This window comes from Canis lupus, chromosome 15, assembly GCF_003254725.2.
Source record: "Canis lupus dingo isolate Sandy chromosome 15, ASM325472v2, whole genome shotgun sequence".
Taxonomy (NCBI): domain Eukaryota; kingdom Metazoa; phylum Chordata; class Mammalia; order Carnivora; family Canidae; genus Canis; species Canis lupus.
In genome coordinates this window covers 35,382,963-35,405,815 of record NC_064257.1, presented here as the reverse complement: position 1 = coordinate 35,405,815, position 22,853 = coordinate 35,382,963, and the positions used below count along the sequence as shown (strand labels likewise).

The 22,853-nt window shown below is 39.3% G+C and overlaps 2 protein-coding genes across 7 annotated transcripts in view; one reads left to right on the top strand and one right to left on the bottom strand.

The window, feature by feature from the left end:
- Window positions 1-1,227, bottom strand: part of METAP2 (methionyl aminopeptidase 2) — a 35,143-nt gene extending 33,916 nt beyond the window's left edge. Inside the window, exon 1 of one of the 6 annotated variants that reach the window (XM_025438703.3) lies at window positions 976-1,227. In XM_025438703.3, the coding sequence (XP_025294488.1) occupies window positions 976-1,126 (151 nt within the window). In that variant the 5' untranslated portion in view covers window positions 1,127-1,227. The other 5 variants (XM_025438704.3, XM_025438702.3, XM_049093933.1 and 2 more) reach the window with 5 other exon arrangements.
- A 25-nt stretch (window positions 1,228-1,252) lies between these two features.
- On the top strand, window positions 1,253-22,280 carry LOC112654312 (methylsterol monooxygenase 1-like). Its single transcript, XM_035699175.2, has 5 exons — window positions 1,253-1,839; window positions 3,429-3,619; window positions 14,428-14,500; window positions 14,637-14,721; window positions 20,389-22,280. Exon 5 carries the CDS (start codon window positions 20,549-20,551, stop codon window positions 21,026-21,028), a length of 480 nt encoding a protein of 159 aa, XP_035555068.1. The 5' UTR covers window positions 1,253-1,839; window positions 3,429-3,619; window positions 14,428-14,500; window positions 14,637-14,721; window positions 20,389-20,548; the 3' UTR covers window positions 21,029-22,280.
- The last annotated feature ends 573 nt before the right edge of the window (window positions 22,281-22,853 follow it).

Genomic DNA, 22,853 nt, shown 5'->3' with positions numbered 1-22,853 from the left:
CTTAATCACAATTTCAGAAAGATAGAGACTTCCAACCCCTCTCAACTTCATCTTCATCACTTACGGCCTCTCTCCATTTGTCTCTCAATCTCTGTGTGGCTGATTTTAAAAACAGGTACAAACACTGTTTTTCCTAAAATGAAGGACCACGAACAACACTGACTTCTCAAAATATTTAAGGTCCTAACTCATAATGTAATCCAAGTATAAACTTTCAGCTGTTTTCCTTGCCTTACCAGTGGATTTAGAGAAGTTCCATTCCCATCTACAGAATATTCTATCCGAACTGCCTGCAAATGGCATCATAATTCAGGCCTAAAAACCCTGAAGCTTGACGATGCCATGGGTTTAGGCAGGTGAAGATTGGAAGCACGACCACACATTCTGCATTACTACTCAGTGACGTGACCGCGTGGGCATACACACATAGACACACATCTCAAAAGTGCAGCCGGCAACAAAAATCCCTCTGTAAACCGGGAAGGGGGAAGGGGAGTGCGGTCAAGGCACTAAGACTCGCCCACTCCATCCCCGTCCTTGGAAATACGCTCCAGGTTCCTCCAGCCAAGAGGCGACAGTGTGGGTCAGAACCAGGTTTTTGAGGAGGGCGAACGGCGGGGAGGGTGGCGGGGCTGAGTCCTGTGCGCGGCTTCGAGTCGGTTGCACGACCTGTGAGGCGGCCTGAGTTCTAGCACTTCCCAGGGCTGAGGCCCGGCGGCCCCGCGACTACCTCACGACAGGGCTGAGGCACCCTTCTCACCCCACCCCACCCTCAACAGCTCCCCCGTCCCACAGGAAGAGAAGCCGCCTCTCCCCGACCCTGGGGATCCGTAGCCCGTTCTGACACACACCCTGTCCTGGGATTCAGTCCAGGGCGGTGTGCCGAGGCCCCGGTTTCTGTCACTCCAGCAGGGCCTGGGCCGAGCCGTTCGGCCATCCCTGACGGGGACCGGGAACACATACAACCCCCTTTACCTGTGGCAGCCCCTTTACTCTTCTTCTTCTTCCGTCTTTTTTTCTTGGCTGCTTCCTCAGCCGTAGAGGCAGCTCCCTCTTCTCTGTCGTCCGGATCCAGGTCGCCATTCAGGTGGCTCCCGGAGGACGCTGCCTCCTCCACGCCCGCCATGTTGCCCGAGAGAGCGCGCGCGCGAGTGAGACCGAGCGACGAGGGCCCGCTCCTTCTTCACCCACCTACACCAGCGACACCGGAAGCCGCTCTCGATGGGAGGGGCGCAGGGAATGCTGGGATGTCGGAGGACTCTAGCGCGCGGATCGCGCGCGAAAGGGCGCTGGGGTCCTCTCGGGTGGAGCGCAGCGCTGTGCGGTGGATGCTGCCCCGAGCTCCTCTTTCGGCCCGCGCGTTGGGCGTTCCCTGGGCAAATGTGCCCCGCGTTGGGGCAAGTTGAGAGACTGTTCTTGCCCTGTGGACAGGCCCAGCCCCGTGGAGAGAGGGGGGCGTCTCTGCTGAAACCAAAAAGTTCTGTTCGTGGTATCGGGAAGCGTCCCGGAAGCGAGGAGAGGGCTCCCAAATGTGTTCGCTTGTACACACTCCTTTTTTATGACTCAAAAGGATTGCGTTTGTTTTTTCCTTAGAGCTCGCGGCGAGGCTGTCCGGGCCCTTAAGGAGATGAACCTGCAAAGGAGCCTCGAAGAGGCAGGAAGAGATGGACGGGTTTATCGTTAGAGAAGGCGAGGGGAGCGGATTAACTGCAGAGAGCTGCGGGGGGCGGGGGGCGGGGGTCGAGTCGGATGACTGAAAAACGTCCGTTGTTGGCTTTAGCGAAGCTACTCAGGTAGAGATGGACGCCGGACTCCAGAGAGTTGAGGAAGGAGAAAGAGGTGAGGACGTAGGGCATCTCCGCATCCTTCCAGATTTCCGCTTAAATGCCACTCCCTCCGAGACCCCTCACTCCACAATCTAAATCAGGCTCTGCTTTTACAACCCCTTGTTGAATTCTTAACCTTTTTCCGTGGCAGTTTGTCATAATCTATTTGTTTGATAAATTGTTTTCTATCTTCCCAACTACCTCGAGCTCCGTAAAGAAGGGAACCCTGCGTGTTTTGTACTCTTATCGCCAGCACCCCAGAGCATACTCTGAGCTCAGGAAATAATCATTGTATAAACAGCACTTTAAGAGCTCCAAGCCCTTTATTATGCCGTTTCATCCGCTTTTGAGTTCGAGGGAATTAGTTTTGTGAACTTGCATCAGATCATACAGCAAGTGAACGGGAGAGTTAGCATCTAAACCCAGGCCATCAGGCACCAAAAGTTTAATAATCCTGTACTCTGCCTTCCCAATTGAAATTTCAAGTCAGTAAATATTTATTGATTGTACACTAGAAGTAATTTTTCATAATGGAAGATTTAAAAAAGTGAATGCCGGGATTCCTGGGTGGCTCAGCGGTTTAGCGCCACCTTCAGCCCAGGTCCTGATCCCGGGGTCCTGGGATCGAGTCCCACATCGGGCTCCCTGCATGGAGCCTGCTTCTCCCTCTGCCTGTGTCTCTGCCTCTCTCCCTCTGTGTCTTTCATGAATAGGTAAATAAAATCTTTAAAGAAAAAAGTGAATGCCACAAATCTATACCCTCAAGAAAGTAGCATTCAATGAGGTAGACATGTAAATAAACATGAATAAAACTAGGTGCTAGTACTTTCCTTAAGCCATTTATTATTTTCTATTCCAAACTAGTGTATCACAAAGCTGAGAAATTTAAGAGTCCAAAAGATCCTCAGACTAGAGGCAAGAATGTGGCTGACTAAGTTCAGGAGAAATCAGAGCTTTCACCCTTTTGAGGTGCAAACTTACTGTCAGAAGCTTTTCAACATCCTTATAAGTAAGATCTGCCACATCAAAAATGCCTTTAAAGTTTGTTTTAAATCTTCCCAGTTCCTCCCTAAATTCTAGGAACACTTGGACTATGACTACTACCTCGGACCCAGTACAGGAAACACAGGGTCCTGGAGGACAGAAACAGAACAGTAGGATCGATAAATGAATTTTCACAAAGGAGTGCTGGAGGCATAAGTGGATCTATAGAATTATCAGTGTCAAGATAAAATTTGTTCAGAAAAAAATAAAATACTAAAATGCAATGATAAAATACAACTTCTTTGTTGAAAGGGATTGTATTTTTTTTTTTTTAAGATTTTATTTATTCATGAGAGACACAGAGAGAGAGGCAGAGACACAGGCAGAGGGAGAAGCAGGGTCCATGCAGGGAGCCCAACGTGGGAGTTGATCCCAGGTCTCCAGAAACAGGCCCTGGACTGAAAGCGGCGCTAAACCGCTGAGCCACCGGGGCTGCCCAAGGGATTGTATTCTACTTACCTTTTCTTTCTTTTTTCTTTTTTATTTTTTTTCTCTTCTTTTTTTTTTTTCCTTTTTTTTTCTTTCTTTTTTATAGATTTTTATTTATTTATTTGACAGAGAGAGAGTTAGAGAACACAAGCAAAGGAAATGGCAGAGGGAGAGGCAGAAGTAGGCCCCCCAGCCCAATATGGGGCTCAATCCCAGGATCCTGTGATCATGACCTGAGCTGAAGGCAGATACTTGACCCGCTGAGCCACCCAGGCTCATCCCTTCTTTCCTGAAAAGAAGCAAGAAGATAAAACTTTAAGGTAGTAGTATAAAAACAATACGTATCTTAACAGTATGGCAATGGATATTTACTGGATGACTGTTTTTCCAGGATACTCCAGAGTTTGAGGTAACTAAGTAAATACTTAAAATAATAGCCCATGACACTCCTTGTTTTCATCATTTTTCTTCATTTGGTTTTCTCTACAAGAGGAAGTTGAATAGGACAAAGGAATGACAAATGTTGAAAACCTAAGAATTTAAGAGAACTAAGAATCTAAGTAAAAAAATATAATTCAATACCAGCATAGACTAGAATATTTTTTCTAGCAAACTAAGGCTGTTGGGAGGCTACAGAGAGAGGTTGAATTGCAGAAACATTTTTAACAGAATTAAGAGAACTTGATGGTCCATTAAATGTGGAGAGGTAGGAGTTGAGGATGACACCCAGGTTTCTGGCTTGGGTTCCTGGGTGGTTAATGGTACCACTCCCCGAGATAGAGAATAAAGGAGGAGGAGTAGACTTTGTAGGAGTTGGAGAGGAAGATAAGCTTTGGGCATTTTAAGTTTGAGATGCCTGCAGGACATCCAGGCAAAGATATCTAGTAGTCAGAAATATGGATCCAGAGATATAGACATGTGAGTTATTAGGGCTTGGGTATGGTAGAAGGCTGTGAATGCAGTAGTTCAGGGAGGAGAGAAAAGGACACTAATGTTTGGGGGTTTTGTTTACAACGGGAGCGGGAGTAGGAAATTCCATTAAGAAAACTTCAAAGGATAGTAGGACAAGAAAGAGAAAATGCTTTAGAGAATAATCAGATGGAAGTATGGAGAGAGAAAAGTTTTTTTTTGTTTTTTTTTTAAGATTTTATTAATTTATTCGTTAGAGAGAGAGAGAGAGGCAGGGACACAGGCAGAGGGGACAAGCAGGCTCCATATAGGGAGCCCGATATGGGACTCAATCCTGGGTCTCCAGGATCAGGCCCTGGGCTGAAGGCCGTGCTAAACCACTGAGCCACCCGGGCTGCCTGAGAGATGAAAGTTTTACAGAACAAAAGTTTGGTCAGCTCTATTAGCTGCTGAAGAAAGATTGAGTAGTATAAAGCCTCAAACTAGGCCATTGATTTTAGCCTTCAGGAGGCTACTGGTAACTTTAGTGAGAGCCATTTTGTTAGCACCAAAAAGGGATCCTCACAAGAGGTTGGGATGCATTGTCTTGAACACCAGCTCAAGAAGCAAAGGATCCCTTATCCCAAACCTATTTTATCAGTGACCCTTGCAGTACTCCCCTCTTTTGTTCTCTTGAACAGGACCTTTCTTAAAACTAAGTGTGGCTGTTTGTTTTGTTTTGTTTTGTTTGTTTTTTTCTTAAGAAGGAGACAGAGGCAGGGGGAGTGGCAGGAGAGGGAAAGAGAGAATCTTAAGTAGACTCCAGTGCAGAGAGCCCAGTGTGGGGCTCCATCTCACAACCCTGAGAGTACAACCTGAGCCAAAATCAAGAGTCAGATGCTTAATGAACTGGGCTACCCATGCACCCCTAAATTGACTCTTTTGCCACATGTTTTTCTATAATCCTTTCCCTATTTTAGTTCTGTCCAACAATATCCTAAGTTACTTTTTATTTTACACTTTGTTCTTTTTGTAACTGGACGATAGATGCTTAATAATACAACTTCTTTATCTTCCCCATAATCTCTGTGTAGCATGCATGTATTTAGGCTGGACTTTGGGAAAGGTTTATATGGTTGCAAGCAATATTCCTATGGCCAAGATGTCAGGAGTATCAGTACCAACATGGAAGTTTCAAGTGTTTATTAGTCAAATACACATAGGAATCAATATTAAGAGTTTATAAAAGAAAGATAAGAACTACATGAAATACTGGAGGACAAACAACAGTACCATTCATAAGTTCCCTCTTCCCATCTTTCCTGGTTGGCTTAGTTGGTTAAGCATCCTATTCTTGATCTCAACTCAGGTCTTGATCTCGGGGTCGTGAATTCAAGCCCCTCATGGAGCCTACTTAAAAAAAAAAAAAAAAAAAGATGAGGGTTATTTTGGTGTTAAAGATCAGGGTAGGCTGAGTTGAACTGGTAGTATACTGTGAATGTGGTGCAGAGTTGAACTAGTAATGTATTATGAATGTGGTTGTAATATGGAGAAAGATTAGGTGCTTTTGGTCTCCTCAGGAAACTTTCACACTTGAAAAATTATGGAGGACCCCACAGATATTTGTTTATATGATGCCATAGATTGAATGTGTCTCTCCAAAATTCATATGTTGAAAAATAGGCCCAATGTAATGGTACTTGGAGATGGAGCTTCTGAGAGGTGATTAGATCATCAGAAGAGAACCCTTATGATTAGGATTAGTGTTCTTATAAAACAGGCTTCAAAGAGACCCTTTACCCTTTACACATATGAGGACACAGGCATCTATGAACCAGGCAGCTGGACCTCACCAGACACTGAATCAGACAACTTGATATTGTCTTACAATTACTGAAGTTTGTTTGACTTTGGTTTTGTTTTTTGTTTTTATCTTTTTCTCTTTTGCTTCAGTTTGGATGGCTTCAACTGCTTTGCTCTCAAGGTCACTTATCATTTATTTTATAGCGTCTAATTCCTGTCAAATCTATCCAGTTAATTTTTCATTTCAGATGCTATATTTTTCAGTTCTAGAATTTCCATTTTGCTTTTTTTATAGTGTCCATTTCTTTATTAAGATTTTCTATTTCTGGGATTCCTGGGTGGCTCAGCAGTTTAGCACCTGCCTTTGGCTCAGGGCATGATCCCGGATTCCCGGGTTTGAGTCCCACATGGGGCTCCTTGCATGGAGCCTGCTTCTCCCTCTGCCTGTGTCTCTGCCTCTCTCTCTCTCTCTGTGTATCTCATGAATAAATAAATAAAATCTTTAAAAAAAGGATTTTGGGATCCCTGGGTGGCGCAGCGGTTTGGCGCCTGCCTTTGGCCCAGGGCGCGATCCTGGAGACCCGGGATCGAATCCCACATCGGGCTCCCGGTGCATGGAGCCTGCTTCTCCCTCTGCCTGTGTCTCTGCCTCTCTCTCTTTCTCTCTGTGTGACTATCATAAATAAATAAAAATTAAAAAATAAATAAATAAAAAAATAAAAAAGGATTTTTTGTCTTATTACATTTATATTTTCCTTTAAATTTTTAAACATAATAGCTGCTTTATTTTTTATTATTTTTTTATAATAGCTGCTTTAAAGTTCTTATCCCCTATTTTCATTCTCTCTCTCATTATTTAAAAGATTTTATTTATTTATTTGATAGAGCAAGCACACACAATCAGGGGGAACTGCAGAGGGAGAGGAAGAAGCAGGCTCCCCACTGAACAGGGAGCCCAATGTGGGGCTCCATCCTAGGACCTTGGGCTCATGACCTGAGGCAAAGCCAAATGTTTAACTGACTGAGCCACCTAGGTGCCCCTCATCTCTCTCATTTCTGAGGTTACAACTTTTTCTCCTGGTTAAGAGTCACATTTACTAATTCTCATGTCTAATAATGTGTTATGCTGGATACTACAGATACTACTTTGAGTGACCTTTGTTCTCTTTCATAATAGAGAATTGAATATTGTTAAAATGGTTAACTTACTTACATCTCAGAGTGCCTGGGTGGCTCTCTCTCTAGCTGTCTCTCAAATAAATAACTAAAATCTTAAAAAAAAAACCTTATGGGTAGCCCAGGTGGCTCAGTGGTTTAGCCACCTTCAACCCAGGCTGTGATCCTGGAGACCAGGGATGGAATCCCGCATCAGGCTTCCGGCATGGAGCCTGCTTCTCTTTCTGCCTATGTCTCTGCCTCTCTCCCTCTCTCTCTCTCTCTCTCTCTCTCTCTGTGTCTCTCATGAATAAATAAATAAAATCTTTTAAAAATTTACTTGCATCTCAATGTGATTTCAAGGTTTCTTTTAAGGTTTTTTTGTTTGTTTTTTACGTAGAGCTATAGTACACTTACTCTAGGGTACCACTCTTTAATATGAAATCCACTAATCATGTATGGCTATTAAATAATTGAAATGTGACTAGTCCAAATCAAAGTGTGTGTTAAGTGTAAAATGAACACTGAATTTCAAAGACTTAGTTATGAAAAAGAGACTGTAAACTATCTCTTTTTAATTAATAATCTTCCATGTTCATGGGGTGCCTGGCTGGCTCAATTGGTAGAGAATGTAACTCTTGATCTTGAGGTTGTGCATTCAAGCCCCACATGGGTATAGAGATTACTTAAAAAATAAAATCTTTAAAAAAAATCTCTGTTGCAAAAAAATAATCTCCCATGTTGGTTACATGTTGAAATGATAACCTTTTGGATATATTGGGTAAAATAAAATATTTTATTAATATTGTCTATTTTTACTTTTTTTTCTAAGAGGTTACTAGGAAATTTTAAATAACACTTCCATCATTATATTTCTATTGAATAGTGTCACTGTATTGCTAGATTAACCCTGTTCATAAAACCTGGCCTTTCTGGGATACCTACTAAATTTCTGAGGTAGTTAATTAGATCTTTCCACTGTTGTTGGTTGGAATACCAACATCTCACATTATTGTTTAACTTTTTTTTTTTTTTTTTAAGATTTTATTTATTCATGAGAGACACAGAGTGAAGGGCAGACATAGGCAGAGGGAAAAGCGGGCTCCCTGCAGGGAGCCTTATGCGGGACTCCATCCTGGGACCCCAGGATCACGCCCTGAGCCCAAGGGCAGATGCTCAATCACTGAGCTACCCAGGCATCCCCTGTCCAACTTCTGATCATTGTTCAGCCCATAGCTTCTCCATAGTTGTTCTGTTTCTAATAGTTGTTCTTTGTTTTGTGGAGTCATTTCCTGTGCAGACCTCTCTGTGTAGCTTCCTTCTCACTGATATCTGATCTCCATCCACCTCCTCAGTTCAGATAGACCACCATGCTTTATTTGGCCTTTCCCAGTGGAAAGTACCCCCAGGCAAAAAGCCATTGTAATCATGAAACTAATTCATTTGTTTTTCTTTGGCTAGGAATAACAGTTATATGTTTCCTATTGATCAATATCTAAAAACAGTTATTTATTTTGTCCAGTTTGATCATTGTTTATGGTGGAAAGTCTTGTGTCAGTTTTAGTTACTACATCATGATTGAAAGTAGAATTCTTTTTCTTTTAAATTTTTTATTTATTTATGATAGTCACACACACACAGAGAGAGAGAGAGAGAGAGAGAGGCAGAGACATAGGCAGAGGGAGAAGCAGGCTCCATGCACCGGGAGCCCGACGTGGGATTCGATCCCGGGTCTCCAGGATCGCGCCCTAGGCCAAAGGCAGGCGCTAAACCGCTGCGCCACCCAGAGATCCCAGTAGAATTCTTTATTATAATCTTTCACTTCCATGTTGCACATTTTCCTTAAATGTCTCATGGGTATTCCAAAATATAGAGGACTTGGTGCTCAGTTGGCTTTCTTAATCTAGAAATTCCAAGCTGACATTCCCAGTGACTGAGGATGACTGAGATAAAAGACATGAATGGAATCAGCTGGTCTTGAAGTTCTGGATGGAACTCTTGTATAAGGTTATTTTGGAGTCAGAACCAACAGATCTCTAGAATTCTTTGGTCTGAAAATTGCAGAAGCTAGTGAGACAAGAGGTTGGTACTTTTAAAGGCATTTGGATATTTTTGATCTTTGGAATCTGACACCTTAGGTTATGGGTAGAAGCTGGAACTGACTGAGGTTCTTGGGTACTCCTTTTTTAAAAAATGGTAAATTTAAATATCATAAAATTCACCATTTTGAGGTTTTTAGTATATTACAGCTGTATAATCACCACTATCTAATTATAGAATATTTTTCATACATCAATTGATAGACCTTTGGGTTCTTTCTATTTTTTTGCTGTTATAAATAATACTACTATGAACATTACAAATTTTGATATGGATGTACATATTTTCATTTCTCTTGGATATATATCTAGGGATACAATTGCTGAGTCTTATGGGATAACTCTATGTTTAAGATTTCGGTGAACTACCAGACTGTTTTCAAAAACAACTGCGCAAAAAACAAAACAAAACAAAACAAAAAAAAACAAAAAACCTGTGCCATTATACAGTCCTACTTGCAGTATATGAGATTTCTAATTTCTCCATATCCTTGCCAACGTTTATTATTGTCTTTGCTTAATTATAGCCATCCTAATAGGTGTAAAGTGGTATTGCATTTTGTTTTTGATTGGCAGTTAATTACTTATAATGTTGAGCATCTTTTCGTGTGTTATTGGTAATTTGCATATATTCTTTGAGGAACTGTCTATCCAAAACTTTTATCCATTTGTAAATTGAGTCAGTCATCTTTTATCTTTTTTATTGTTGAATTTGAGTTCTTTATATATTCTGGATACTAGACCCTTATTACATATATGATTTGTGAATATTTTTCCCATTCTGTGATCCGTTTTGAATTGATTTTTTGTATTCAGTGTGGTATAGGGGTCTGATTTCATTCTTTTGCATGTAGATATCCAGTCGTCTCATTACCATGTATTGAAAAAACTATTTTTTCTTTCATTGAATTGTTGTGGCACCTTTGTCAAAAATTAATTAACCATAAATATAAGGGTTCGTTTCTATTTTTTGCTTTAGTTTTATTTATTTATTCATGAGAAATACAGAGAGACAGAGACATAGGCAAAGGGAGAAGCAGGCTCCCCGGGGGGAGCCTGATGCAGTACTTAATCCCAGGACCCTGGGATCACAACCCAAGCTGAAGGTAGAGCTCAACCACTGAGCCATCCAGGCATCCCATAAGGGTTCATTTCTAGACTCAATTCTAATTCATTGATCTATATATCTATACTCATGCAAGTACCACTTTTGATTACTGTAGCTTTTGTAAGTTTTGAAATTAGGAGATGTGAGTCCTCCAACTTTGTTCTTTTTTTAAGATTATTTTGACCATTCTATATTCTTGAATTCCTATGTGAATTTTAGAAATGTTAGCATAGGTGGTACCTGAGTGGCTCAATTGGTTGAGTGTCTGCCTTCAGCTCAGGTTATCATCTCAAGGTCCTGGGATTGAGTCCCGCATCAGGCTCCCTGCTTAGCAAGGAGCCTACTTCTCCCTTTCCTCCACCCTGCTTGTGGTCTCTCTCTCTCCCTCTTTCTTGAATAAATAAATCTTTTTTAAAAAAAGAGAAAGAAACATTAGCATATTCATTTCTGTGAAAAGGATCATTGGAACCTTGACAGAGATTGCACTGAATCTATCGATCATCTGGGAAATATTGCCATTTTAACAGTATTAAGTCTTCCAATGCATCAATACAGAATATCTTTTCATTTAGTTAGGTCTCCAGTTTTTTCCAACAATATTTTATAGTTTTCAGTATACAAGTATTTTTTTTTTTTTAAGATTTTATTTATTTATTCATGAGGGAGGGACACCGAGAAGCAGAGACACAGGCAGAGGGAGAAGCAGGCTCCATGCAAGGAGCCTGACATGGGACTCAATCCTGGGAATCTGGGATCATGCCTTGAGCCAAAGGCAGATGCTCAACCACTGAGCCACCCAGGTGTCCCATCTGTCTCATCAGTGTATAAGTCTTGAACTTCCTTAATTTATTCTTAAGTATTTTATTATTTTTGATACTATTGTAAGTGGGATTTTCCTAATTTTACTTTCAGGTTTTTTGTTACAATTACATGGAAATATGACTGATTTTTCTATATTGATCTTAAATCTTGCAGCCTTGATGAATCTATTATCTGTAATAGTTTTTTTTTGTGGATTCCTTAGGATTTTCTATATATAAGATCATGTCATGTGCAAATAATTTTCCTTTGCAAATGGGATGGTCCTCCCTTCTTTTTTGCCTGTCATTGCATGTACTTCCAGTACAATATTGAATAGAAGTGGTAAGAGAGGATACCTTTTTTTGTCTTGTTCCAGATTTTAGGGGAAAGCTTTCAGTCTTTCATTATTAATTAAATATTATGTTAACTGTGGGGTTTTTTTTGTAGATATCTTTTATGAGGTTGAGGAAGTTCCCTTCTATTTCTAGTTTGTTGAATATTTTTATCATAAAAAGGTGTTGGATTTAGCCAAATACTTTTTGTATGTCTATAAATATGATCATGTGGTTTCTTGTTATTTATTTATTTTTTTGTCCTTTATTTATATGGTTGTTACATTGATTGAGTTTTGGATGTTAAAGCTACCTTTCATTCTGAGATAAATCCCACTTGGGCATGGTGTCTATTCCTTTTTATATGCTGCTGGATTTGATTTGCTAGTATTTTTATTGAGGATTTTTGAGCCTATATTCATAAGAGTCTGTATCTGTGGTTTGCTTTTTATAATGCCATTGGTTTTTGTGTCAGGGTAATGCAGGCCTCATATATGGAGTTGGGAAGGTTTTTCTCCTCTACTTTTTTGAAGGGTCTGGGGTACTCTTAATGCTTGATTTTTGAGACTTCCAACCTTCCTTTCCTTGTGGATCTAGGCTAGAACTGTTTACAGTTTGTTGATGTTCTCAGGATCATCTTTTTATTTCCTTCTTCTTGCAATACTACCTCCCTGATTTCCTCAGGGAGGAAATCCCTATGTTTCAAGATAATAATGACCTGATTTGAAACACTGTATACATTTACTTGTTTAAGGTGTTTTTTCTCCTCTCAAGGAAACATATCAGTTTACCCTTGAGCAATGCTGGGGTTGGTGTTCTGACCAACCCTACACAGCTGAAAGTCCACAAATAACCTTTGACTCCTCAAAATTTAACTAATAGCCTACTGTTTATCTGAGCTTTATCAATAACATAAACAATCAATTAACACTTATTATAATATCCTGTATTTTTATAATATGTGTATATATGTATAATATCCTGTATTTTTATAATATGTATAATATCCTGTATTCTTATAATAAAGTAAGCTGGAGAAAAGAAAATATTATTAAGAAAAATCACAAGAAAGAGAAAATACATTTACAGTACTGTAAAAAATGTGCATATAAGTAGACCCATGTAGCTCAAACTCATATAGTTCAAGGGTCAACTGTAGTCTGTTTTGCCACAATTTGTGTTTCTGTAATGCAAATTAGCTGATAATAATTAAATAAGGGAATGATACAGCATAGCATGGAAGTTATCATCCTTAACTTTTCATAGTTGATTTTTCTAGCAGTAGAGGTAATAGAACTATAACCTTTATTAGGATGGAGAAAAGCCTTCAACTCAGCTGCTGCACAGGCAAGAACTCTTTCAACTCTTAAAAACAACAACAATAACAACATAAAAAAAAGAGTACTAGTTCTCAGGATCCCTCCCCAGAAAGGCACTCTCTCAGACTTATGGCTCTTAGACTATGGCAGGCTTCACTTCTTTCTGTGCCCACCTTAAAGCAACCCTATTGGCAAGAAACTCTACTTTATCCACATTATTTCAGTACCCCTAAGTTTGCATTTTTATTTTTATGTTGTTGTTTAATATCCCCTGAAGTAATTTCTGGCTATAAGTGCCTTCCTGGGCTATTTACGTTTCACCTCAGGTGCCAATTATTGGCACGTGTTTTTTTGTGCTTTGGTTCCAAAGTAGTATAGATTTTAAATGTTGTGCCCTAACCCTATTTTTTCCATAAACCCTATTATTTTTAGTGCACAATATTGTAGGACATGAGGTTTTCATTACTGTGTGTCACATGTTACAATGTAAATGCTTGTATTTTTACATTTTAACCAAGGATTTTTGAGATACTGGATTTACTTAAAGTGGAATCTTTACTATGGCAGGACAGTGAAATGGAGATGTTTAGGTAAATAGGAGTTTTGCTGTCCCTCAAATATTTTAAGGAGATTCTCCTACTTCTTTTTAAGGAAGAGCTAGTCCAACCTGGGCCTCTGAAAATTTTCTCCACTAATAATAGTAACAGCTAACAATCCTCAGTCCCTCACATTTCCCATTCCATTGATGCTGTGGCTGCTACCCGTTCTCCACTGTGTGGTCCATCTTTCCATTGTAAATCCGGTAGGCTCATTAGCTTTGAGTTAGCCAGTCCTAGGCTTTCTCCTCCTCCAGTCACGAGGGTAGTTTTCACAACCTGCATGGTAAAATGTGTCCTCTTGGTCAGTGCTGCGCAAATTTGGGCACTTTTCAGAATCACCTGAAGGGCTTGTTCAACCACAGGTTCCTTGGATGCCACCTCCAGAGATTCTGACACAGTATACATTAAGTCTGAATGAGAATTTGCATTTCTAACAAGGTCCCAGGTGATGCTGAGGCCTCTCATCCAAGGACCACATTTTGAGTGCCATTGCTATAAATGGCCCTGTCATCAGCAGTGTCACTTATCTTCATCAGTTCCTCCCACATCAAACCCAAGACATTGCATTGGCATAATAATTCTCAACTAGGGGCACTTTTAATCCCCAAGAGATATTTGACAATGTCAGGAGACACTTGTCATAACTGGGAAAGAGGTTATGCTCCTGATGTTTGGTAGGTAGAGGTCAGAGATGTTGCTAAACATCCTACAATGCACAAGATAGCTTCTTACCACAAAGAATTATCTGACCCAAAATGTCATTAGTGCCAAGGTTGAGAAACTTGGCAGTGACATGCTATTGCTTTGTTTGCCCACAGCATGCAATCCTTCTGATTGTATCTATACCGAGTTGATAGCCCATGAAGTGAAAATACAAGCAAAGAAACAGTTCCATTCCCCCATCCCACAATTTTTTATATTTCATTGAAAATAAAACATCTAAACTTTAAAACTATGAAGTGCTTTGGGATATCAGCTACAAACATGATAACTTGTCTTCAGAATACTAATTTCTCCTTTTTAGGTCTCATGGCAGAATGGAAGCCTTTACTGAAGCTAAATCTTTGGACATTGGGCCAACCTATTTCTTTGATCAGGTAATAATATAGCTCAGTCTCATCAAATTGTAGTTTACTCTTCTAAAAATAATTCAGTTTGGGCCAGCATTTTTCTCTGTTTTTTTTTTAAATTTTTTTTCTGTTTTCTTAATTAGAAAATTTCCTTTCATTTTAGTGAAACCAAAAAGGAAAACATGGAAAAAGAGAGAACATGAAGACCATTTCCTCCATTTGAGATACACCTCAGGAGCTAATTATAAGTAAATATTTGGAATTATTCTTCAATTGCTGGGTTACTTTACATTTTCTTTTTTTTTTTTTAAGATTTATTTATTTATTCATGAGAGACACAGAAGAGAGAGAGAGAGAGGCAGAGACATAGGCAGAGGGAAAAGCAGGCTCCTCAGAGGGAGCCCAAAACAGGACTCGATCCTGGATCCCAGGATCATGACCTGAGCTGAAGGCAGGTGCCCAACCCCTGAGCCACCTGGGCGTCCCTACTTTACATTTTCAAAGAGTTATAAGGTGTTCAGGACCAGTGCTTCCCTACCCTATTCCCCAACTTTCAAGAAACCATAACAAGGAATTTTCCATTTCAAAACTGACCATGATGCCAATCAGAGAACTTTATTTTAGCCAAATCAGTGATTAATTAAAGCATAATTGGTCATATCTGACTAGCTACCCTGTTTTTTTGTTTGTTTGTTTGTTTTTGTTTTTTTGTTTTTGGTTATTCCACAACACACCCAGCCCCCACTCTTACTTTAGGGAGTTTGTAGTAGCTGTTCCCTTTGCTTTCTTCATTGTTTACTTTCTATTCCTCTTAAGTTTTTACTTAAATAGCACCTTTTTGTTGAGATTTTCTTGATAATCCTATTTCAAATTTCTACCCTATCCTCACCTTGGCATTATCTATCTGTCTTCCTAACTTTCCTCTTGTATTTGTCACTTTCTGACATTCTAAATGTCGTTCTTATTTCTTTGTTTGCCCTCCCTTTCTTCATGGGAGTATCAAGTCTATAAGGGAAAGATTTTTATTTTTATGATTTTATTTATCTTTTAAAATAAGAGAGGGAGAGAGAGCATGTGCGAGGGGCAGAGAAGGCATAGAGGGAGGAGAGGGAAAGGGAAGAATCTCAGGCTGACTCCATGTGGGACGTGGAGCCCATTGGGGGACTCGATGTCACCACCCTGAGATCATGACCAGAGCCAAAATCAAGAGTCAGTCACTTAACCGACTGAGCCACCCAGGTGCCCCAAGGGAAGATTTTTTTAATCTACTTGCTCCTTTATCTATCCCCAGTCCCAAAAGCAACACTTGAGCACATAGAGTGGGCTTATGAGAGATCTGTAACTTGACAACCATGGGATAGTGTCAGCCATCAAAGATAAATGAAATAATGGAACAAGCCATTTCACAGTGTTTTTACCCACTACTTACTACAGTTTCTTTCTTTTTTTTTTTTCTTACTATAGTTTATTAATTTGGAAATTAAAATACCCCAACCTGTCTTAGAACATATATCTCAAGGTTGTATAAAGTTAAAAGCTGTCACTTATACCAGTGAGTTCTTGAGCAGGGGCAATTTTGCCTCACGAGGGACATTTAGCCATATCTGAAGGCAGTTTTGGTTGTAATGTCTAGGGATGTGGTGCTATTGTTAATCTAGTGGGTAGAGACCAGAGATGCTGCTAAACATCCTACAATGCACAGGACAGCCCCCCACAACAGGATATTATCTGGTCCAAAATGTCAAGAAGGCCAGAGTTGAGAAACTCTGGTGTATACTAATCTGGTAGAGTTTGTTTGTTTGCTTTGAGCATGCTGTAACTTTTCTCAAGACCACTGCAAATTGCTGCTCTTTTCAGAAGTCTATTGTTTTTCATTTCCAACTCTTTCTGTTTGAAAAGTGATTCAGCACAACTTGGTTATTTTGTATTCACGTTGCTTGGCTTATAATTGGCACTCAGTAAGTGAGTTCGGGTTGTCATATGGGCAATAAGTAGGTCTGTTTATTATCAAGCTCCAGGGCTTTGTTGGCTGCCCAGCTTTTTCATTTGATGTATGTCTTAAGCATTGCTTCTGTTTATTCTACTTGGAAACACCAGTGTTTCTACCACTGACTATCCTACTGCTGCCACTGCAGCAGGAATAAAATCCACACTTCTTAACCATGAATGGCATGTCCTTCTGTCATTTCCTCTCCTGCAGGCCTTCCAACCTCCTCAGATATCACTCTTTGTCACTTGTTCCCCAGCCATGATGGCTGATCTATTCTTTTAACAGCATAACTCATTCCTGCTTTTGGTTCTTTGCATTTGCTGTATACTCTGCTTTAAATGCTTTTCTGCCATATTATTTTATGCTTGGCTCTTCCTCATCATTATTCTAGTTTCAGTGCAAATGTCACCTCCTCACAAAGGCCATCCCTGACTACCCAAACCAAAGAAGCCAATCATACACCTGCCCATCACTCTATTATAGTGTCTTGTTTTATTTTCATCATCCTAGTTAACACTACCCATGCTTGTTATATCCTTCCCTTCTCCCTCTTCTCCCTTCATGTTTTCCTTCTTGTCTTTCCCCAACTGTAATCTAAGGTCCATGGGGGCAGGGTTATGCCCTCTTTACCATGTCTCTCCAGTGCCTAGAACCATGCCTGATGAATATTTCTTAAATGAACGAATCATTTCTTCACATCTGCAGTGCTTAGAGAGAGGGGGCTACTTTAAGATTGGGCCAGGTGTTAAGACCTTTATTGTTGCTTATCCCTTGTTAAGATTATTAAGTCTGGTTTTAAAATGGATAGTCCATTATTAAAGTTTCTGTCTGAAAAATAAACCAGACATATAAATATTTTTTAAGTGTACATTAAATTTCTTAACCTTCTGAAGGAGGTAAAATTATTGACCTTATTTTATATATGATAAAACAGAGGCAATTAATAAATGGCAGGTATTAATATTATTGTAATATGTACAGTTTTTATCATTTTATTTGAGCAATAGACAAATCTGGCAATTATGAATGCATATTTATAGAATGTTGCAAAGAAAATAACTTTAAAATGAAGATAACACAATAGCTGGCTCATAGGGTTAGTATTAGAGTTGGTATAATGATGTTTATGAAAGCAGCTTTGAAATCCATAGAGATATATAGAAATTTAAGGAGTTATTATTGTAATATATTTAAAGTTTTCAAAAATGAGTCTTATATATTTTAAATATCTGTGAAAAGATAAACATTACTTGAAGATCAATATTTAAGATCTATGTTTAGAATTCTTATGCCAATTAAAATACCTTTTGATCTTAAAAAACATCCCTTTTATTTTACATTAAATACTTAGTTGGGAAACTAGTATTATTTCAAACTATGTGAATGGAATTATTATTTAGAAGATAGATGCAAGTGGCTCTGTAGTGCTGTTTACCATTTTAGAAAAACTTTATTTAGGTGAAATTCCATCCGGTGCCAACATGTTTTACTACATTGACTTGGTGAAAGAAAACACTTTGAAATTGTTATGACTAAAAAAAAAAAAAAAAAAAAAAAAAAAAAAAAAAAAATTGTTATGACTTGGGTAGCTGTCTTAGAAATCTTTGAGCAACTAGTTTAGAGAACATTTCAAAGGACAGTTCACTTAAAGTATTTTTGTTCATGCCTCTGATGGTGTAGTGAAATTAGTTTTTTTTTTATGCAATAGATATTTGTGGAATGAATGAATAAAGATGGTAGCCAGATTATAGATTTTAAGGTCCTGAAAAGGGAAGGACCGAGACTTCTCTCTGTATTCTATGTAACAGAGTGTCCACACAATATATGCTTGATTATCCTCCTAGATTTATTAATCAACTATCTAGAGGCTTGAAGATACCTTTGATGTTGCTCAGTGAAATATGTGCTTGGGATATAAATATTCTATATTTAACTCATGGCTCCCATCTTGAAGAAGGATCACATCTGGGCAAAGCTTGAACCCACTAAAGTTGCTACCTGTACCTAAATCAATCTTTTTTTCTTTATTCTAATATTTGCTGAGCAAATATGTGCTAGAGAAACAGTAGTGAACAAAACAAAGTCTCTGCTTCATGGAGCTGTCATTGAAGCAAAAGGAAACAAAAAAAGCCAAGTAAACAAGTTAATATATAGAATACCAAATAGTGATATGTGCCTTGGAGAAAATAAAACAGATTCAAGGGGAGGAGAGTGATGCTGTTTTGTATAGGGTGTTCAGAATGGCACCATTTCTACAGTAATATTTGAGTGGAAGGTGGATGTGAGGGTGTATGGTACATAAATGTGAGAAGCATCATACCTGTCTGTTGGAGGACAGCAATGGGCCAGTGTAACTGAAGCAGAATGAATTGGAAGAGAGTAGTAGTAGGAGATAAGATCACAAGAATAAGAGGAAAGGGAGAGGGTCTGATCATGAAACACCTTAGATGCCATTGTTATACAGGCTTTTACGCTGAGTGAGATGGGAAGCCATTGCAAAATCTTAGTGGAGAGGGGTCACTTGACTTGAATAAATGATCAGGCTTACATGTTGAAATTCAATTTTAAGGATTAGAGAAAAAGCAGAAGATTTGGTAAGAGCCTATCTATAATAATAATCTAGGCAAGGGATGATTGTAGGTTAGCTAGTATGGTAACTAGAAAGAGGGACAATGAGGTTGCATTCTGGATGTAGTTTAAGGCAGAGATGACTGGGTTTGTTATGAAATGGACATTGAATGTGAGAGAAGGAAGATAAAGATATCCAAAGATAACTCCAGAACATTTGGCCCAAGCAGTTGGAAGAATGGAATTGCTATTTATTGAAGTAAAAACTAAGGAAGAACAGGTTTGGTGGGAAAATCCGACATGTTGGATAAGCTGAGCTTGAGGTGCCTATTAGATATGTTATGTAGGAAGTTAGATATACAAGTCTGGAGGTCAGGTGGGAAGTCAGAGCTAGATATTTGTGAGTTGTCAAGGTCTAAATGGCTTTTAAAACCTTTTACTTGGGTAAGATTACATGGGGAATATTGGTAGAGAGAAGAAGAGGGGTGTGAGAGGGAGAAGTTGATGAGAAACAAGCAAAAGAGTTGGAGAAGGAATATCCAGTGAGGGAGGAGAACCAAGAGAAAGCGTTATTCAGAAAACTAAATGAAGAAAATGTTTTAAGAATGTTCAGTTATGTCAAGTGCTGCATTGGGGTTGTGTGAGTTGAAGACTGAATAGTGACCATTGGATTCAGCATGATCAAGGATTTTGGTGACCTTAAAATAGGCCTATTTGGGCAGCCCAGGTGGCTCAGCGATTTAGTGCTGCCTTCAGCCCAGGGCCTGATCCTGGAGACCCGGGATCGAATCCCACATCAGACTCGCTGCATGGAGCCTGCTTCTCTCTCTGCCTGTGTCTCTGCCTCTCTCTCTCTCTCTCTGTCTCTCATGAATAAATAAAATCTTACCCCCCCAAAAAAGAGGCCTATTTGTGGAAAGGTGGGGACACATAGAGAGAGTTGAATATAGAATAAGTATAAACAACTTTCAAAGCTTTGCTTTTTCAAAGCAAAACAACTTTTACTGTATACCACTTCACACATGCTAGAATGGCTATTAAAAAACAAAAATGTAAAAAAAAAAAAAAAGTAACATTCCTGCCCCTTGGCCAGAATTCTAAGGCTTTCTGCAAAGATTTGAAAAATGGCAACAAATGAAAGTATCAGCATCTTTAGTTCAGCATCCTTGGCTATGAAGTATGTAGATGCACTTTTACCTGAGAACCCTCTACAAGAAACATTTAAAAATGCTTGGAACTATATGTTGAATAATTATACAAAGTTCCAGGTTGCAACATGGGGATCCTTTATAGCTCATGAAGTTCTTTATTTCTTGTTCTGTTTACCTGGATTTTTGTTTCAATTTATACCTTTCAGGAAAAAAAGCACAAAATTCAAAAGGATAAACCAGAAACATGGGAAAACCAATGGAATTGTTTTAAAGTACTTCTCTTTAATCACTTTTGTATCCAGCTTTCTTTGATCTGTGGAACTTATTATTTTACAGATATTTTAATATACCTTATGATTGGGTAGGATGCCAAGATGGTATATGCTTTTGGCAAGATGCTTTGGCTGTGTGGTGATTGAGGATACCTGGCACTGTTTCCTGCATAGGCTCTTACATCACAAAGAATATATAAATATATTCATAAAGTTCATCCATGAGTTTCAGGCTCCATTTAGAATGGAAGCTGAATATGCACATCCTCTGATTCTTGGAACTGGATTTTTCATTGGAATCATGCTTTTATGTGATCATGTCATTCTCCTTTGGGCATGGGTGACTATTCGTTTGATAGAAACTATTGATGTCCATAGTGGCTATGACATTCCCTTGAGCCCTTTAAATATGATCCCTTTCAATGCTGGTTCTTGGCACCATGATTTCTACCACATGAACTTCATCGGAAACTATTCTTCCACATTTACATGGTGGGATAGAATTTTCGGAACAGACTCTCAGTTTACTGTCTTTAATGAAAAGATGAAGAAGATTGAGAAAAAGATGCAATAAATATCTCATCTCAACTATCCTGAAAGCACACACCTTTCCTGAATTAAAGCGAGTAGCTAACATTGCTTCTGTGGAGCAGAAATAGACATGTGTCTTAGCTGCTAAGTGATACAAAGAACATTAACAACCTTTAATTATCTTCCTAGTGGGAACTTTTTCTACTTTACATAGAAGTTCTGTATGTGTAGAAATAAGTAAATATATAACGAAGTATGATTTTCGTGAGGAGGTTGTAAAGGCCATGTTGCTAACCTTACAGAAAGGTTTTAAGTAATGGAAGAAGTATCAGTCTGTGTCTTTCCCCCGGTAACACCAGAGGCCTGAAGCTAAGATTGGTCTTTAAAATCTTGTAAGTATATAGTGGCCATTTTAGTGTCTCTCTCTTTTTTTTTTTTTTTTTTTTTTTAGATTTTATTATTTATTTATTCATGAGAGACAGAGAGAGCGAGCGAGGGAGGCACAGACAGAGGGAGAAGCAGGCTCCATGCAGGGAGCCCAACATGGGACTCGATCCCAGGACCCCAGGATCACGCCCTGGGCCAAAGGCAGCACTAAACCACTGAGCCACCTGGGCTGCCCCATTTTAGTGTCTCTTTTCAGAGTTTTGGCGTCATATTGAACTTTAAACATTTTCTAGAATTTGCCTAAACATCCAAGTATCATGGGTCGAACCATATCGATCCACAGTGAGAGTGAGGCTGCCAAATCAGGAATAGCCAGCCTCAAGAACTTCCAATCTGATCCTGAGCTGACTGGTTTGGGGTGATTCTCCTTCTTTGAGAAGCCCTTTTGGATGGCAGTGTGCTACTGGTTATCTATAAGGCATTTTCGAGTTGTCGTAAATGGAATATTTTAGTCTAAAGGTTTTCGGGTTACTTGAATTTTTTTTTTAATTGAGCTTTATTTTTGCTATTTACCATTTAATTTTTATATATCAAGTTTTCATTATTCTTAAAACTGTATCTTGAAACATTGTGTACTGACTTGCTGTATTTGCACTTTGAACTATTGAAATAAAGGTGATTTTTTTTGGTCTGAAAAAAAAAAAAACAAGCAAAAATGGGTACACCTGTGTGGCTTAGTCGGTTAAGCATCCAACTCTTGATTCGGACTCAGACCATGATCTCAGGGTCATGAAGCTGAGCCCCCAGTCAGGCTCTGTGTGCAGTGGGGACTGCTTGAGATTATCTCTCTTCCTTTGCCCTCCTACCCCCCCTTTTAAAAATAAAGAAAGAACTCTTTAAAAAACAAAAAACAGGGGATCCCTGGGTGGCGCAGTGGTTTAGTACCTGCCTTTGGCCCGGGGTGTGATCCTGGAGACCCGGGATCGAATCCCATGTCGGGCTCCCGGTGCATGGAGCCTGCTTCTCCCTCTGCCTGTGTCTCTGCCTCTCTCTCTCTCTCTGTGTGACTATCATAAATAAATTTAAAAAAAAAAATTTAAAAAAAAAAAAAAAAAAAAAAAAAAAAACAAAAAACAGAAGGTAGCAAGAGTTGGCAAGGATGTGGAGAAATTGGAACCTCTGTGCACTGATGATGCGACTGTGAAATGGTGCAGTAGCTATGGAAAACGATATGGGATTTCCTCAAAAAATTAAACATAGAATTGCCATGACCAGCAATTCCAATTTTAGAAATGAATGAAGAGACTTCAACAGATAATGTATACCCATGTTCATAGCAGCATTATTCATAATTGCCAAAAGGTGGAAGCCACCCAAATCCATTGACAAATGAATGGATAAACAAAGTGGGATACACACATACAATGGAATGTTACCCAGCCTTAAGAAGGAAGGAAATCCTGACACATGCTACAACATAG